This window comes from Ahaetulla prasina, chromosome 4, assembly GCF_028640845.1.
Source record: "Ahaetulla prasina isolate Xishuangbanna chromosome 4, ASM2864084v1, whole genome shotgun sequence".
NCBI lineage: Eukaryota > Metazoa > Chordata > Lepidosauria > Squamata > Colubridae > Ahaetulla > Ahaetulla prasina.
This window is the reverse complement of record NC_080542.1, coordinates 79,725,990-79,745,596: the sequence shown is the minus strand read 5'-3', so window position 1 is coordinate 79,745,596 and position 19,607 is coordinate 79,725,990. Positions and strand designations below refer to the sequence as shown.

At 37.5% G+C, this 19,607-nt stretch overlaps 1 protein-coding gene across 7 annotated transcripts in view; it reads right to left on the bottom strand.

The window, feature by feature from the left end:
• CLASP2 (cytoplasmic linker associated protein 2) overlaps positions 1 to 19,607 on the bottom strand; it is a 425,149-nt gene that overhangs the window by 63,412 nt on the left and 342,130 nt on the right. For 5 of the 7 annotated variants that reach the window (XM_058184359.1, XM_058184356.1, XM_058184357.1 and 2 more), the window contains 4 exons: positions 12,880 to 12,943; positions 2,172 to 2,335; positions 1,318 to 1,396; positions 1,141 to 1,191 (listed from right to left, as the gene is read on the bottom strand). In XM_058184359.1, the coding sequence (XP_058040342.1) occupies positions 1,141 to 1,191; positions 1,318 to 1,396; positions 2,172 to 2,335; positions 12,880 to 12,943 (358 nt within the window). The remainder of the gene's footprint in view (positions 1 to 1,140; positions 1,192 to 1,317; positions 1,397 to 2,171; positions 2,336 to 12,879; positions 12,944 to 19,607) is intronic. The other 2 variants (XM_058184362.1, XM_058184358.1) reach the window with 1 other exon arrangement.

Here is a 19,607-nt window from a genome sequence, read left to right as displayed (position 1 = left end):
AATGGTCAACGTCAGGAATGCTCTACCTGACTCCGCTGTTACAGCCTCAAACCCTCACAGCTTCAACCACAAACTGTCTACTGTGGACCTCACCCCATTCCTAAGAGATCCATAAAGGGGGTGTGCATAAGCGAACCTGCGTGCCTACCGTCCCTGTCCTACTGTTCCCATTTATCTGTACTTACTTCCTTTGTTTATGTTTATACTTATGCTGCTATCTTGTACATGTTTCACAAATAAATAAATAAATAAATAAATAAACCCACCCACATGGATCCCGCAATGTATCTCCCTCCAGTTTTAAAAATGTTATTCCTTTACGTTTAAATCTACAGAAAAATCTAAAGATTCACTGTAACAAAATAGTTAACATGAATTTCTCTATAGCATTTATAATAAACATTACATTTTAGCAAATATGGTATTTTTATTTGTAACTTTGCATCCAGGAGTAAAGAAGTGCCATATTCTGAAAAGGAATTAATAGACTCGAATAGACCTAATAGGTCTAATAGACCTCTGTGCCAAACAGAGAAAAATAGTGGTTACATATATGCTTGTTATTTTCCCAAAACGTCTCAGTGTACATACACAATATATATACTTAAGTCTGAAGTTTCTCCAACCGGTCATCTGCAGCAGAATAGTTTTTGTTGTTTATGTCATTTAACTTTTACATATTTTCAGCAACAGCTCAATATCTGAATATGTATCATTAACATCGTACAATATTCATAATAAAAGCTTAAAAGCAAATGACTCAAATTTTGAAGATGCAAAAACATTTTACAACCACAGAAAATTCAGCAAGAAATTCTGTTATACTATTCAGTCTTTTAAATGGAGATTGGGAAATTACAAACATAAAATTAGAAAAGACTTGACAGAGGGAGCTTGCATAACCAGCTTGGTGTTAAGACAGCCATACAATTTTTTAAAACTGTGTTGGACTTTGTGGAATTTTCATAGGATTCATTGCTAAATGTTTCAAGAAAACCACATAACACTTGGTTATCAAGTATACAAGAGCATGCTCAAAATTACTTGCAAAGGTTAGTAGCAGTATATGGATGCATAGAAATATTTTAATGTAAATTTTACACATAATAGGTTAAAAAAAGCAATAATTCAGAAAAAAACCTTGGCGCTCCAAAAAGAACGAAGCTGGTCCTGCAGTGCTGGCTTGACTGTCTGAAATTTTATAAAAAACAAACAAACCCACTAATTGGAAACCAACAACACAGAATGTATTACACAAGACAATAGTATTATTGACTGGAATGTCATACATAATTGTAAAGCTTTGTAAGTTTTTACCTTCAGACTTGGTGTTTGGGTCTGATCAACAGTAAACCGCATTAAAATACTGAACTGAAGATCATTTGGAAATGATTCCCTAAGAAATAATAGAATTAAATTTCACTTCATCACACTTAAAGTATGTTCAGAAACTAGACATAATCAGGAAATACATGTACCTTGCCTAGGTAAGCAGTGAGAGATAATATAAAAATTATGGTTTTCTAAACACTGAAAAAATTAAAACTGACAAAGCATTTGAGTTCATTCATTGTAAAGATATATAATATATAAACATCACCAGAAAGACAATATTATGAAAACAGACATATTATTATTTTTTCTACACTCTAATATGCTGACATATATAGCTACAATTATTTTATTGTATTCTAAAAGGTGCAAAACTGAAATACAGATGTAGAAAGTTTAAAACAGGGGTAGTCAACCTTTTTATACCTACCACCCACTTTTGTATCTCTGTTAGTAGTAAAATTTTCTACCTGCCCTCCAGGGAGATGCGCGAGCTATTCTGGGATGAGGCTCTTTTATTTTGGTCGCACTATAGCACCATTTAGTTTCACTTTCGTAATGTGAACTAAACTTATGCGCGGGTGATATAAATAGTATATTTTCAGAAATTTATATTGTAACGGGGAATTTTTATGAAAACCTAATGAAAATGGTTTTAAATAATGCTATGAATTTTTTTTAAAAAGTCAATTAAATTAAAAAAAAAGGAAAGTGCTTATCAGACAAAACCCCTACCACCCACCATGAAAGCTGGAACACCTACTAGTGGGCGGTAGGGACCAGGTTGACTACCACTGGTTTAAAACATGTGTATTTTTATTCTGACATTAATCTATTACCTTGTCACATCTAAAGCCTTCTGAACTTTTGCTTGCACAGATCCCAGCAAGTCAGCTCCCATTTTTTTCAGAAGCTGGGTCAGCAGCACAAAGAGCCAATCTTGTAGATCTTCTTTATGAACTTGAATAAAATCTACTAATGTTTCCAAAAACATGCTGAACACCTGCAGTAGGGGAAAAAAGGGAGGACAAAAGGGAAAAAAAGAGTAGGGAAGAAAAGGAGTTGATGCTTGCCTGTGTTGAACTCACAAAATAATGTAGTACCACATAGAAGCAGATAGAGGCAATGATACACAGCCAAGCAGGAAAACATTCTCTCCTGTTTCTGGTCAGAATCTGTGATTCAGAAATATATTTGTATTTCTGCAAATTAGTACTTCATGCAATACCATTGAGCAAAGAAATGCTGTGATGACTGGCGCAATTCTCTTCTTCCCTCCTCACTACTTTGGTGTTTTCTATTTCACTGAATTTGGAAACTTGATCTATGCTTCATTTTAGCATACTAGATCTTTTCAGTACAACTGATCTGAAAAATTCTACATCTTCCCAGCTTTAGTGATAAATTATCTATTTTCATAGATTTTATATTCTCTCATATTGCTCAGTCACAATATTTATCTCTTTTTCATACAAACATGCTATTTTTTCTGCTATTCAACACTTTATAGATTAATTCAAATATGATATTTAATGAAGTCTGAACAACCATAAAAAATCTTGTTTTCCCATTTGAAAAATAGTTTTACACTACTAAGTCTTGTATGCATAGAAAACATGCTAGATATAGATAAAAAAGCTAAGATGCCACAAAAAATCTTTAATGAAACAGATTTATGACTATATTCAATATAGTACACTAAGATTTGAAGCAGGGAAGAATGAAATTAATTTCTTACAAAGGATCTCTGTACACCTACAAATTAACTTCAGCATTGTTTATAAAAATGTCAATAATTATGGAAATATAACAATCTGTAACTGAACAGAATCGGGAGACTGTGAAGAAAATTTAAAATTGGAAACTTGATCATCATAATTTTTGGAAGTATTTGTATCCAAACAATAGAGTTATATAAAATCATAAAGGTAATCCAAAATGGTGTACTTGAATTAGAAAGCAAGTTGATTAAATAATGTATAGCTGCAATAGGAACATTTTATCTTTTTCCATATAGATATTTAGCTATACTTTGTACTGAATTAGTCATCAAACTTTCAAATAAGAATAAAAGTCTTCTACAAGGCATAAAAATACTTTGATTCCTACTGCAAACAAAAAAAATAAATAAAAAGTAAAAAACAAAACATATGAGGTAGAAGAAAAAGAATCACACAGTAAGTATATTATATCTTTGTTTTGAAACTAGCTACTAACAAGATGTGTTCTTTTGCCCAATTCCTAAAATGTATGTTTCATAATAAGGTAGTGATTTTCAGTTGTAATTTCACATTTATCTCAGGTCTATATTTTGCTTATCAATGGAGACCGAGTGGAGAAAGTGGCCAGTTTAAGTTTCTGAGTGTTATCATAAAAGAGGATTTGACTTGGGGCACTCAGATTGCAGCACTGGTCAAAAGGGCCCAGCAGAGATTATGCTACCTAACACTTCTCAGAAAACAACAACTGAATGAAAAACTGTTGGTGGCCTTCTACCACTGCACCACAGAGAGTATTTTAACTTACTGCATCTGTGTATGGTTTGCAAATTGCACAGTGGCAGATAAGACAGCACTCCAGAGGGTCAATTGCCCAGAGGATCATTGGTTGCCCTCTCCCCTCTCTGGAAGAGCTTTATAGTTCCACTGCCTTAAGAAAGTTCAAAACATTCTTAAAGATCCATCTCATCCTGGGCACCCTTTTTTGTAACTATTGCCATCTGGCAGACGGTACAGGATAATAAAAACTAGGACAAATAGGCTGAAAAACAGTTTCTATTCCAGGGCAATAACCATATTGAATTATATGGTATAGTGCAATATCGGGTTTTCAATTTCAATTATATATAATATAAGGGATGTATGTTTGTGTTTTTATTTTTATAGTTATAATGTACACTGAAGACGGCATTTAATTTTATTGTAACACGTGCAATGACAATAACGTAAAGTAAACTAAACTATATTTGCTCTTTACAATAGCAAACTACAGACTCTGCTGTTATGTAGTGCAGGCAAAATGGGGGTAATGCAGGCACAATTTTGTTAAGACTCCAACTTTGGGTGAGTTGTCCATCTAGGGTTGGAGCTCTGTCATAACTCATTCCAAGCTTTATTGTAGAATTAGCTTTATATCTAGTTAAATATATCCAGATAAAGTAGTACAGAAAACTATAATTTAATGGACTATGGAGAAAGGGATATCAAAAAGGCTAGGTTTTTCAATTTTCTACCACGGTAAACCTCAATTTAATAAATCTTGGTTTAGCAGAATTCCAATTGAAGCTGAAAGTCTCTTAGAGTAAGGTTTTTTTAACCCTCCCATCTTTTTACAGAAAGTAAACAGAAGACGTGATAGTGTAAAACACATTCTAGGCCTTCCAAACCAAAATGAATGCAAGGATTATGGAAGCAGAACAGAACTGTGATTACATGTATTATTTGGCTATCTGGTTTACTGATTTAACTTTTTTTTGGTGTAGTTTAGATTGTGTAAATTTGTGTGCCAAATAAATGCTTATTAAATTGAAGCTTACTGTAGTAGAGAATTAGAAAACATAGCTTTTTAGAAAAACTTTCCACTAATACATGAATTGGCAAGCTAAGGGGGCCCAACATATGTAGTTTCTATAGCTGGAATGGCAAAGTGGGCATGGTCTAATTCAGGGTAGTCAACCTTCTTATACCTACCACCCAGTTTTGTATCTGTTAGTAGTAAAATTTTCTAACTGCCCACTGGTTCCACAGTAATGGTGATTTATAAAGTGTATTGTTGTCTGCGCATGCCTCTTGCGCATCGTGGATTGGGTTTGGGGGGGGCATCGGCTACAAAGTCTGCTTGTCTGTTACAGCTGGGTGGTGTGGGGGAAATGTGCGAGCTATTCTGGGACGAGGCTCTTATTTGCGATCGCCCTATAGCGTCATTTAGTTTCACTTACATAACGTGAACTAAACTTATGCGCGGGCGAAACAATTTAGTATATTTTCAGAAATTAAATTGTCACAGGGATGTGCTGTTCCCCCCCAACCACAACCAAGGAGACACATGAGCTGACTATAAATGCCAGCAATTTATTCCTACGACAGATATCAGTTCTGGCAACGAACCTGCAATTGCCTGCCAAGTTCTTTATCTCCTCAGAAGCCAGCGTAACTGCAGTTCGTTGCTGGAGCAACAAAGAGTTCAGAAATAAACAGAAATCTAGAAGCCAAATTCTTAGTCTCAAAATATTGCAGCCAAAATTTCCAAGAGTCAGTTTTTGTCCGTCACAAAAAGCTATAGAGCAGCTCTTTCCTGCTTTTATACCCTGTGGGGTGTGGCTCTGCACTCAGCACTCTCTAGGCCTGCCCCACCCCTTCTTTTGTTGTTCCTGCCTCTCCTTTCTGCGATGCCTAGGATCTAACCAGGACTGATTGTCAGCAGCTGGGTCTTGAGGCGTTGCCTGGGAGGGGGAAGGTGCGGGAGAAAGAGGCCTCGTCATCTCCTTCACCCGGCCCGCCTCTGGAACCTGGAGCGGAGCCAGAGAGGAAGGTCCTGCAGAGGGAAGCCCTGTTGGCTCTTCTCCCTCACTCTCTGAGTCACTCTCTGCCAAGAGGCCAGGCTCAGGAGCGGAAGACACAACAGGGGAATTTTATGAAAACCTAATGAAAATTTTTTTAAATAATGCTATGAAAATTTTTTTAAAAGTCAATTAAATTTAAAAAAAGGAAAGTGCTTCAGTATCGGACAAAACCTCTACTGCCCACCATGAACGCTGGAACGCCCACTAGTGGGCCGTAGGGACCAGGTTGACTACCACTGGTCTAATCATACATGTGAGCAAGCCTTGCTCTAGGGATACTGAGGTGGGGAGTATTCTTTGGATGTATCTAATTATGCAAATTTAAGCTTTATAATACTTTTTTCTTGTGTTTCTCACCTCAAAATGCTAAAATCATGATGAAAAGGGGTTTTGGAAACTGCAGTTATCCGTTTCTATACTCAAAAAATAATAGTAAAAATTGAGTAAAAAGAATGATGCAACAAAATTGAATTCAGACCAAATTAATTCTTAATATTGGTATAATCAAATTGAATTATGATCATAATTATTGTTGATTTCAATGGGACTTAAGTTCAACTGTCAATTTATCTCCAACTTATTGTTCAAGTGATGCATTTAACAACACTGATAGGCATTATTTCATATAAATTTATAAAACGTCTTGATATTTAATATGTCAACTCACCACATTTCATGTTCAAAATTGCAGCACCTGCCACTGTCTAACAATGCTGTTCCTCCTTCATAATATATATTGACTGTAGATCAATTAAATATAAACATAATTTATACACTGCTCAGTATTGCAAATTTCATGGCATTTTGCAAAAAAAAAAAAAAAAAGGTATTCAAGATATGGAAAAGCCAAAAGATTGTGTGTTTGTATGTGTAAAAATCCACATATACAGTGTACACAGACAAAGAATGTATGTGTGTGTATGTATATACTGATGCATATGTATGTGTATTCCTATAAACAAATCTGGATATAAATCTGCAACTGGACTGTGGAGAAAAACATTTTAGATCTTTTTAATATATTTCCTTAAGATGATATGAAATTAAGATGCGCCAGTCACCACAATACACAATAGCAGTAGAAAAACAAAAGGAAAGTTAATTTGTATACAAAAGCATTTCAGGATAATTTGTATAGCTGCAGGAATTTATAAAAAGCAAAAGCTACATTCTACAAACATTTTTATAGATATAAAATAGAGGGGAGAAAGATTAGTATCCGTCATGCAACAAAGTCAGGGCTCTAACGAATATTGAACCAACTTACTCTCTATAGAGAGTTCCAACACAGGGGACAGCATGCAAAAAGAAAAAAAGGGGGGGCGGGGGGGAGATAAAACACACAAATTAGTTGCCATCTGCATAGTTCCTGCATGAGAAAATTATGATACAAGGATTTATATGTTTTAAAATATTAATATCTTGGGAATCAAATTCCTAAATAGCTTATAAGTACCAATCTATCTTCTGTCTTCTTCCCCAATTTTCTCTTTCAAAATCAAATCATTGGAAGAAAGTGCTTTTTTTTGAGCAATTTTAAAATGTGGCTGTGCATCAATTCAAGCATCAAACTTTAGTTAAATTAAAAAACTGTAATCTATATATATTTATTAAAATTATAACATCTTACGTAGGTGTGCATATTTTGGGTATACTATAGATACAAACGCAACAGAACTGAAGTCTATTATTTTCTATTATAGCAGAAAATATCTTTTTTGCAATATTTATAGGATTGAATAATCTGACATGGTGCTTCAAGTAACAGAATTTTAGCTACTTATCTGATATATCTATATCTATCTTATCTATATAAGCTTAAATATTTTACTGAGCCCTATGGCTCCTGAAACAAAGTGGCACTAGACAATTAAGTCAATAAACATCTTCAAAGTCAAAGGATTTATCAAATTTTTTTAGAATGATTGCTATAAACAGATCAAATTAAATTAAAGGTACACACTTAAGGCTTATATTTCTAGCAAATACAGAAAAGCTCTCAGAAGTTAAAATGCATTCATAAGTAGAATAATAAAAAGAAATAGAATTTACACTAAAAAATGCAGAACTTTTTCCACTGAATTAAATCAGATTCATCAAGTATTGAAATTCAGCATCATTGATGTCAGCTGTTATTCAAATAGTTATTATCAGAAAAAGTAGAAGCAAATTGAAAATGCCAGTTATCTGAAGCAGGGTGGAGATGGAATATTTCTTGCAGAAACCATCATGTTGACTCAATTTTTATCCTACATTTATTCTACACTACATATAATAAGATTAGAATCACTACTTAAAACTTGTATTTTACTTCCTCTTTAATTTTTAATTTTTCCTTCATTTGTGCAGCAAGTAATATCTAAAGTATTAAAAAATAAAATCTTGCAAGTAAGATTTACAACTGCTTGAATGTAAAGTCTTATTCCTTAATATAATATCCACTACCCTTCTGGGTATGAGTAAGGAAAGAAATAGTTTCCACAGATTTAAATATCAATTTATTGACCATTTCTCTAAAATTGGTACATCAAACTTAATTGTATTACAATTTTCATATACTGATTTTCTTATTCCATTGGCACAGAACTATTTGCAAGAAATACCGCTAACCTAAAGTGAAAAATTAGGAAGCTATATTAAGGAAAAAATTGGAAATCAATATATTATTCAGTTATAATGGACTTATCCTAGGAAATTATTTCTGATTGTAATATCAAAGAGTGTAAAAAAAGATCATGAGCAAGTCTATCCTAGATATATTAGTTCTTATAAAGTTACATGTTCTTAGAAATACAATACTAGCAAGACAAAATATCAAAATGCAGCATTGATGCTTACTGTAAGGCAGTGGTTCTCAACCCTTATAGTGCTGCGACCCCTTTAATACAATTCCCCACGATGTGGCGACCCCAACCCTAAAATTATTTTCGTTTTGAATTTATCGCGCCTGAAGCTGTATTGGCTAGCGATCTGAACTGCTTGCGATTGCCTTGAGGCCGGAGGCATTAAAGCGGAGACTCCTCCCCTATTAAGTTTATCGCTCCTGAAGCCAGATTAGGCTAGCGATTGGAAGTGATTGCAGCTGGCTTGAGAGTGAGACATCAGAGCAAAGATTTCTCTCTTTTTTAATTCATTGCGCCTGAAGCCGAATTCGGCTAGAGATTTGAAGACCCTGCAGCTGGCTTGTGGAGTCAACCATTGGAGCGTGATTCTTCGACTCGCAAGTATACTTCCTATATTTCCGATGGTCTTAGGCGACCCCTGGCAAATTGTCATTCAACCCCCAACGGGGTCCCGACCCACAGGTTGAGAACCACTGCTGTAAGGGATAATTGAGGTATAGGATAATTAAGCTAGTTAACTCCCTTTTGCTGAAAATTCAGGAAACAAAAAGTTTTAATTATAACCTCTCTCAGAAATATCTGCACTGTGAGTAAATTTTATGTAGAAAGATGGATCATAATTAAATAATGAAATATAAATACAGAACAAGTACAGAATCATTTGGTGTGATCCTGAATTTAAACTTCTGATTGCCCTTAAGGACAAAATGATGAAAATAATATGTTATGGCATTCTTTTTACTAATAATACTTCATCAGAAATGTAGTGTCAAGCTGAATAACCTAATTAAAGCACTAACGTGCACCACTTAATATATCTAGAAACTTTGCCGATGCAAATGCTATTTCATACAGAGTTATTGAATCAAGAGGTAAGTAAATATGAAGTTTTGTAAGCTAGTCTAAATCAAAATTTATAATATCAGCAGAGTAACAAATATCCTGAAAACTTTATAACAGCAAATTTAAAAGCAGATTAACACCGGAAGCAATGTCATTTACTACTTATGTCAGAGAGCTGGGTTTTAATTTGGCTTTCATTTGGTTAGCATATTAGATTGGGCTGGATACAGGTAGTCTTGACTTATGATCACACTGAGCCCAAAATTTCTAAGCAAGGCAATTGTGTGAGGTTTGCCTCATTTTAAAACCTTTTTGCCACAGTTGTTAAGTAAATCAATGCGGTTGTTAAATGAATCATACAGTTGTTAAGGGAATATGATTTCTTCCATTGACTTTGCTTGTTGGAAGCTGGACAGGAAGATTATAACGATGACATATGATTGTGGGACACTGCAATCATCATAATATCAAACCTTTATCTGAAGAAAAAAATGGCTAGAAGTTCTTAAATGAAAACAGAGCCATTAGTAAATATAATTGATTCAATTTCCAAAATCTAGTATTTACCTAGTTATTATTTAGGATTTAATATTTTATCTCCAGAGGCTAGGAAATATGGATCAAATAATTAATTTTACTCCCCAATTAGTTGGGCAATAAAAAAAAAAGACTACAACAAGACTGTTTGTTTAATCCTGCTCTTAACAGCCTCTACTTTCCTCTAAATCTGAAAAGTGGGAATATATTGGTAATAAGTGGAAAGAGGAACATCTAATTTTTAAATGGAGTGGCGTGTGTTCAGTTGTTAATCAAATCTAACACTGATGTGTGTGTGTGAGAGAGAGAGAGAATAGCTCTTTTCTCTCATGTGATGATGGGTGAAAGGAATAATTTCAATTTGTATTTGATGTGCATAACAGTCTGGAATTAGTTGATTTTTTGATTATTACATTTTATTAAAAGGCATAACCTTTCATAAGCTGTAGCTCACTTCATTAGATGCATAACATTGTTGTGGCCTGTCGGACGCTGGCCACTCCAGCAGCTGAGGCAGAGTGGGAATCAAGCCCAGCATCAGGCAATCTGAGAGCTCTGAAGGGGAAGAGGGACTGGAACTGTCAGAGATAGAGACAGAGGCGGAGCCTGGGCTGTCCATTAGTCAACAGTCCCCAGGTCTGGAGGTGGCTGATGAAGAAGAGGAGAAACAGCTGGATCCCGTGCCTGATGCATGGATGGCAAAGGAGAGCAGCGGGGCTCTATGGGCCGATCCTCAAGATGGAAGAGCCACCACTGCTAACTAAGCACCATCCTAGCTCTGGGGATAAAAGGCAGGGGGTGAAGATGAACAGATGTGGTGGGAGACTATTGGTCTTCCAGTCGGTCAGCCACTGATAGTCCGAACTTCTGAATCCAGTCTAGAAGTGTATTGGAATTCTGAGGCATTGAGAATTGGGTGCACCTGCGAAGTGTGTGTGTGTGTGTGTGTGTGTGTGTGTGTGTGTGTGTGTGTGTATCTCTGCTGCTGGGAAAATAGCGAGCACACCCTCCAGGACTTTTGTTATGCATGTGGTAAGGTAGAGAGAGACTCCTGGTGCATTGGAATCATTTCAGGAGGAAAGGAAGTGAGCTTCGCTTTCCACAGGCATTTAGGACTTTGTTAGCCTGTGTGAGAGAGAGACTTTGCCAAGGTTGCTGGCACTCCTAATAAAGGGACCGTTTAGTTACAAACAGCGTAGTTGTTGTGTTTGGGAGCCGGATCAGAATAAACATCATGTGCAAAGTTACAGCTCATTTTACTACATTTGTTAGTTGGAAAGGTGTTTGCTACCAAATTCCTCCTAAAATTTGGCTACCACAGACTAACATAAGCCCTTCCTTTTGCAATGTTTATTTGATAAGTAGAAAAACAAATGGGGTTGTCTTACTGCAGGAGAACAGAAAGCTTGAAATATCCCAACACTGATATTATGACTTCTGCTAAATCTAATATCATATAGTTGGGCTTGGAATTATTGATTATTCCACTAATATCTGCATTCTCCCTAAAAAGACTCACGGAGTGATTCTCTTCTTGGCTTGGCCAAAAGATATTGTTTCTTTTGTTTCTTTCTTCAGCAGATGCTTCATTCTCAATGTTACACACAGACAAAACAAGACAAAGAAAATATCTATTTTGTATATTAAAAAGAAATTAGAAGTCTCTAAAAACAGGGAAAAGAAAAAAGAAATGAAGAACTAGATTGAATAAAGGAGGCCTGAAAAAGACAACAAAATGATTCAAAGGTGAGAGAGAAGCTATGTTTTGTATCTGTTTTTATTAAGGAGAAAACGAGGAATTTTTGAAAAGATACAGCATAAAAAGTTGAGTTACACAATTTCTTGCTTATGAGCAAACTGGAAATAACCCACTTTATATATATCATAATGGTTTAACAAAACGCTTTCTGGAGTCTCAAGTCACTGCTACTTAAGGGAAAACATTATTTGCCTATACCTTACAGATAACTTGAATTAAGTTAAGCCCTTCTGAGTTTCTACATTAGAGTTTAATGGATGTGAATTAAATGTGAAGTAAGGTCCACACTATGCATAGGTAGTCCTCACATAGCAACTTCAAATGGGCCTGGAATTTTAGTCAGTAAATCATGTGGTAGTTACCCTGTTTCCCCCAAAATAAGACATCTCCTCATAATAAGCCCAATCAGGCTTTTGAGCGCATGGCAATAAGGCCAAGTACTTATTTCAGGGTTCAAAAAAATATAAGACAGGGTCTTATTTTTTGGGAAACACAGTAAATAGGTCATCCTGTGATCTGATTTGATTTTGCAACTATTTTAAAGTGTGTCACTATAGTCATTTAGTAAGTTAAAAAAATCTATTCTCCTCAAATTTTGCTGGAGAAAAATCACATCCACATGATTGCAAGATGTTGCAAATGATTCTCAAGTGAGCTGGTTGCCAAATGCCCCAAATGCAATTATGTGACCAAGGGGTGGGTGACTGTGGCAGTGGTTGTGATTTTGGGAATGTGTTGTAATGAGGGTTTTTTTTTTAGTCCATTGTAACTTCAAACAGTCATTAAGTGACTGGTCACTAAGCAAGAATTATCTGGACCTGGTGAGGTCCTTTCTTGCATTTAGGAACCCTGGACTTGTGTAATTCGAGAAGGACACCAATACTTGAAATCCATGGGTCTATATCTTATCTTTTAGCTTTGTGAGTGAAGCAACTCCAATGATCAAAGCTTTTAGAATTTTAATCTATATAATACCTAGCAAATAATAAAACGGAAATACATACCTTGCTATGAGGATCAGCAAACATCCTCGTGAAGATTTCACACAATCTTTTTAATTCAACACGGCTGCCAAAATGACAAAATATTACTTTAGTAAAACTTCAGAGAGATGTGATGAAGAACTTCAAAAAGAAATCTATGTCCTAATTTACTTTAAAAAGTTTGCAATTCTACTTTTTAAAAATATAATTTATTGATGATCTCATAAAATGCAAATAATTTTTAATAAGACATTGCCCTGTTTTCTCGAAAATAAAATCCTCTTATATATTTTTTGTCATCAAAAAAAGGCACCAGGTCTTATTTTTTGGGGGGGAAATCGTCCACTGACTCACCTCACTCCGGCCTCTTTTTTGCTATCAGAGGCCTTCAGGAACTTCTTTGTCTGGCAAGGTCAGCAAGGCTTTCCTGAAGGTCTCTGCAGCTGATAACAGAGCTCTGGATCGATCCGGAGCTCTGTATCGGCTAGAGAAGCCTTCAGGAAAGCCTTGCTGGTTGTAGCAAAAGAAATGGGCCAAGGTGTGTGAGGCCTGGCTGCAACTATCTGAAGGTACGTAGTAGTGTACCCCCGCCACCCTAGTTTAATTTTTACCTGTGTACCCTGGAGTGGGCAGCATCTTAATTAGGGCTTATTTGGGGGCTAGGGCTTATATTGGGCGCATGTGTAAAAATCAGGCTAGGACTTATTTTCTGAGTAGGTCATATTTTGGGGAAAACACGGTATATAGAGAATATTCTAGTTCTAATCTTAAAAGAAGATTCTGCAAAAAGTATGAGTTGGACTGATGTTTTATCACATAGCTATATGTACTTAAGGAAAATGACAGCATAGAATAAGTGGATAAACTTCAAAACAAGTTTATTGTTTTGAAAGGAAAACGCTTTATTTCAGGGTCAGCACTGCAAACATTTATCATATATGCCCTCTTAAGCCATTTTACAGGTAGTCCTTGACTTATGATCATAACTGGGACCAGTTTTATTGCTCAGGTGGTTGTCAAGTGAGTCAAGTGATTTTTATGAGCTTTTTTAGCATAATTGTTAAGCAAATTACTGCAGTTGTTAAGTGAGCCACTGTTAAGCAAACTTGGCTTCCCCATTGGCTTTGTTCATTGGAAACTGGCTGGGAAGGTTGCAAATGGAGATCACATGACTTTGGGATGCTGTAATTGTCATAAAAACATGCTAGTTGCCATATATTCTAATTTTGATCATGTGACCATGCAAATGATGTGATGATTGTAAGTGCGGGAATTGGCTATAAATCACTGTTCACTGTGACCATTCAAATAGTGGCTAAACAAATAATGGTAAATTGAGGAATATTAATACTTGTCTAAAAATTGCTTTTTAAATCTCATTTTCCCCTTTGTCAAGTTGTTATGAAATAATCTTAATACAACAAAAATAGTTATTCCTTCAACTATTTTTGATAAGTCACATAAAAAGCCTCATTATTCTTTCCATCCATGCTGTCCCTGAGCCACCAAGACCCTTCCTGAAGAGAATTCAGAATGGATTCTTATTTCTATCTCAGAAAATAGAGAATACTGGGTCATGTGAATAAGAGTTGCAAATGATAGTACTGTGTTTTCCCGAAAATAAGACTCATATTTTTTTGAAACCTGAAATAAGTGCTTAGCCTTATTGCCATGCGCTCAAAAGACCAACTGGATTTATTATCAGGGGATATCTTATTTGGGGGGAAACAGGGTATTGCTAAAACAAATCAACTATTTCCTGGTACAGGCTTTTCCTACTCTGACTCTTGGCACCCAATTCCATTATTTAACAAAAGCCTAAGACTAAACCAGAAAAATTCGCACTTCTATAAAAAATTAAGTTACTGATAATACCCGCCTTAACGCAATGAATTCTCTATGTCTGAATAGGCAAATATCTGACTGATAGTCAAGTGTTTCATATTATGTAAGGTTCATTTTAAGCAATTGCCTGCTGCCTTGTATATTTTGTACTGACTGCCTCATACAGGTGTGGGAGAGAATGAGACGTATAGATTTTACTGAGATCCTGCACTCTTCTCAAATGTAAAAAAACTAGGCTATTATATACAGTGGTGTTTGGGAATCCTTTTGATTTTCAGTATTTTTGTATACATAGGACCTAAAAGATGCTTTTGTCCTCTCTCATTCTCTTGCTTTTAATATCTGTTTCTGTTTGATGGCTACAAAATAATCCTCACAAATAATTTATTTGCAAAAGGGCTAATCAGTCTTCCTTCGAGTGAATATAGTTAAGTAATGTCCATTTTTCAAAAAAAATGAAACAAACTGAGCTAGTTGTTTTGTAATACACAAATCTACTTTAAGAAAGAGGCCAAATTTAAATAAGCACATCTTCTGACTCTTGCTATCAGAGGTGACTTTGAACTATAACATTCTACAATTCCATGGACTATATGGATTAAATCCCATGACAAAACTACTGCTGTGGAAAATATTATGAGTCAAAATTAATACCAGCTCCCTGGTATTCCGAGGAGCTGAGGGGGATGAAACGCCGGAGAAGACGCCTAGAGAGTTCCTGGAGGTCCAGTCGTTCGGAGGCTGATCGGACACTAGTTACCTAGTGGCAATGAGGGAAGCGAGATGTTGCTACGTCTCCTCCCTCATTGCGTCGGCAGATAACCGCCCGGCTGCCCTGTTTCGGGTAACTCGCTCTCTCCTTCAACAGGGGGAGCGAGATGACCCGTTGCAGGGACGTGCTGAGGAGTTTAGTGGTTATCTATACGACAAAATCGTTCAGCTTCGGGACGGTCTGGACCAAAATTGGGTAGATCCAGGTGGGATGTCAGAGAGCCGTCTTGTTGAGATTATTTGGAATGAGTTTGACCCTGTGGCTCCCGAGGACATGGACAGGTTGCTGGGTAGGTTGAACGCCACCACATGTTTACTGGACCTGTGTCCCTCCTGGTTGGTGCTGGCCGCACAGGACGTGACACGAGGCTGGCTCCAGGGGATTACGAATGCTTCTTTGTTGGAGGGGGTCTTTCCGGCCACCTTGAAAGAGGCGGTGGTGAGGCCTCTCCTCAAGAAGCCTTCTCTGGACCCAGCTGTTTTAGGTAATTATCGTCCGGTCTCCAACCTTCATTTTGTGGCGAAGGTTGTAGAGAGTGTGGTGGCATGTCAACTACCCCAGTACCTGGAGGAAACCGTCTATCTAGACCCATTCCAGTCCGGTTTTCGGCCCGGTTACAGCACTGAGACGGCTTTGGTCACGTTGGTGGATGATCTCTGGAGGGCCAGGGATAGGGGTTATTCCTCTGCCTTGGTCCTATTAGACCTCTCAGCGGCTTTTGATACCATCGACCATGGTATCCTGCTGCACCGGTTGGAGGGATTGGGAGTGGGAGGCACCGTTCATCGGTGGTTCTCCTCCTATCTCTCCGATCGGTCGCAGACGGTGTTGACGGGGGGGCAGAGGTCGGCCCCGAGATGCCTCACTTGTGGGGTGCCTCAGGGGTCGATTCTCTCGCCCCGCTTGTTCAACATCTATATGAAGCCGCTGGGTGAGATCATCAGTGGTTTCGGTGTGAGGTACCAGCTGTACGCTGACGACACCCAGCTGTACTTTTCCACACCGGACCACCCCAACGAAGCTATCGAGGTGTTGTCCCGGTGTCTGGAAACCGTACCGGTCTGGATGGGGAGAAACAGGCTCAAGCTCAATCCCTCCAAGACGGAGTGGCTGTGGATGCCGGCATCCCGGTACAGTCAGCTGCAGCCACGGCTGACTGTTGGGGGCGAGTCATTGGCCCCAATGGAGAGGGTACGCAACTTGGGCGTTCTCCTGGATGGACAGCTGTCTTTCGAAGATCATTTGACGGCCATCTCCAGGAGAGCTTTTCATCTGGCTCACCTGGTGCGCCAGTTGCGCCCCTTTCTAGACCGGGATGCCCTATGCACGGTCACTCATGCTCTCGTGACATCCCGCCTGGATTACTGCAATGCTCTCTACATGGGGCTCCCCTTGAGGAGCACCCGGAGACTCCAGGTAGTTCAGAATGCGGCTGCGCGGGTGATAGAGGGAGCCCCTCGTGGCTCCCACGTAACACCTCTCCTGCGCAGACTGCACTGGCTGCCTGTGGTCTTCCGGGTGCGCTTCAAGGTTTTGGTCACTATCTTTAAAGCGCTCCATGTCATAGGGCCGGGCTACTTACGGGACCGTCTGCTGCCACCGAATGCCTCCCACCGACCCGTGCGCTCTCACAGGGAGGGACTCCTCAGGGTGCCGTTGGCCAGGCAGTGCTGACTGGCGACGCCCAGGGGAAGGGCCTTTTCTGTGGGGGCCCCCACCCTCTGGAACAAGCTTCCCCCAGGACTTCGCCAACTTCCTGACCTTCGAACCTTCCGCCGCGAGCTTAAGACACATCTATTTATCTGCGCAGGACTGGACTAGATTTTCTAAATTTTTAAATGTTTAAATTTTAAATTTGGTTTTAAATGGGGTTTTATTATTTATATCTTTATTTTAAATATTCGGCCTATGTAATAAGTTTTTTAAATTAATGTTTTACTTTGTATATATATATGTTTTTAATATGGCTGTAAACCGCCCTGAGTCCCTAGGGAGATAGGGCGGTATAAAAGTATGAATAATAAATAAATAAATAAATAAATAAATAAATAAATAAATAAAAATTCATGGCTATGTTAAGTATAATAGATTGAACATGGAATACAATGAACATTTGAAATATAACTATACATCTGAATTAGCTTTTTTCAGAAAATATATGTAATACTTAGATCAATCAATGACATAGGGTTAATTAAATTTCTTATAGGCTTGGGTAGTACGATTACTTTATCCCCTTTCCCAGGATTGAAAGTTAACATCTGTGTTTTGTAATAGCTTCATTTTCCTTGTCTACCATTTTTGTTCTGAAAATCTTAGACTCTGTCTCTGAAAAGTTTAATTTAATGGACTACTTGGAGACATGGGACATCCTTTGGATCTGAGAGTCTGTTAAATGCAAATTTACCTAATTGATGATGCATTTATATAATTTGAGTAATTATGTAATTATGATAATTATGTGTATTATTTTAAGTGACTTTCTGACAGGAACTTAAAAAAATAAAGTAACAATGCCTTTGAGTACAGATTGAAAGATAATCCTTCTACATATAGTGCCAATTGGAGGTTGAGTAGAATGTGGGTATTGAATGTTTTGTCTACCAAAGTACCATCACTTGAGCAATCTCTCATCTGCACAGCATTAAACACAAGATAGTTTGTTCTTCTATTCTTATCTATACTTATCTGAATTCTTTCAACATGGCAGTCAAACATTTTATTGTTTTTTAATTTTTTTCTGAACTTAAATATCACAATGAGTGAAATCTGTGTATGTGTCTTAGATTCCTCAAATATAATCCCCCTGAAAACCACATCTGTATAAAAATTAAGTTTAGGGTTAAGTGCAAGTATTTAAATACTTTTTTCTGTTATTGCCAACTTTTGCAGCTGTCCGGGCATACATCTCAGTAACAGTAAAAACATCTCAGTACAGTAACAACAAAATAGGCCTCTGGTGGCTCAGCAGACTAAGTCTGTCTGTCTGTTATTAACACAGCTGCTTGCAATTACTGCAAGTTCAAGTCCCACCAGGCCCAAGGTTGACTCAGCCTTCCATCCTTTATAAGGTAGGTAAAATGAGGACCCAGATTGTTGGGGGCAATAAAAGTTGACTTTGTATATAATATACAAATGGATGAAGACTATTGCTTAACACAGTGTAAGCCTTCAGAGAGTCTTCAGAGAAGGGCGGGATATAAATTCAAATAAAACAAAAAACAAAACAACAAACCTTGGTTCACAGCTAAACTTAAGCAGCTACGTCATTCCAAAGAAGAAGCTACAGAAAAGGTGATAAAATGCTGTACAATCAGGCCAGAAATGTACTAACAAGGTAGATCAGAGCAGCAAAAAGAAGCTACTCTGAAAAGCTAAAGAATCAGTTCTCAACAAATGAACCGGCAAACATGTGGAAAACTCTTAAAAATATCAATGGCTACGGCAAACCTGTTTCCCAGGCTGAAGGAAATCAACAACTGGCAGATGACCTGAACCTGTTTTATTGCAGGTTTGAAAGAAAACTCCACATCCATCATCTCAGACATACCAACAACAGCCAAGCCTCCTACAACTGAGCCCATCCCATTCACAACCTTTAGTGATCACAGAAAGGAAGTGCAGGACCTATTTCACAGACAAAGCCAGGAAAAGCACCAGGCCCAGACAAGATAACTCCTTTTGCTTAAAAGCCTGTGCTGACCAATTGGCCCCCATCTTCACCTGTATCTTCAATAAATCACTAGAGATGTGCTATGTTCCTTCTTGCTTCAAAAGCTCTACCATCATTCCAGTGCCGAAGAAGCCCACCATCAAGGAACTGAATGACTAGAGACCAGTTGCTTTAACATCTGTAGTCATGAAAGGCTAGTGCTGTCCCACTTGAAAACCATCACGGATCTGCTATTAGACCCCTTGCAATTTGCATATCGAGCAAATAGATCAGCAAATGATGCTGTTAATATGGCTCTGCACTACATCCTACAGCATCTTGAATCTCCAAAGACTTATGCAAGGATTCTCTTTGTAGACTTTAGTTCAGCATTCAATACCATCATTCCAGACATTCTTCTAACTAAGCTAAACCAGCCACAGGTACCTGAACAGACTCGTAAGTGGATCACAAGCTTCC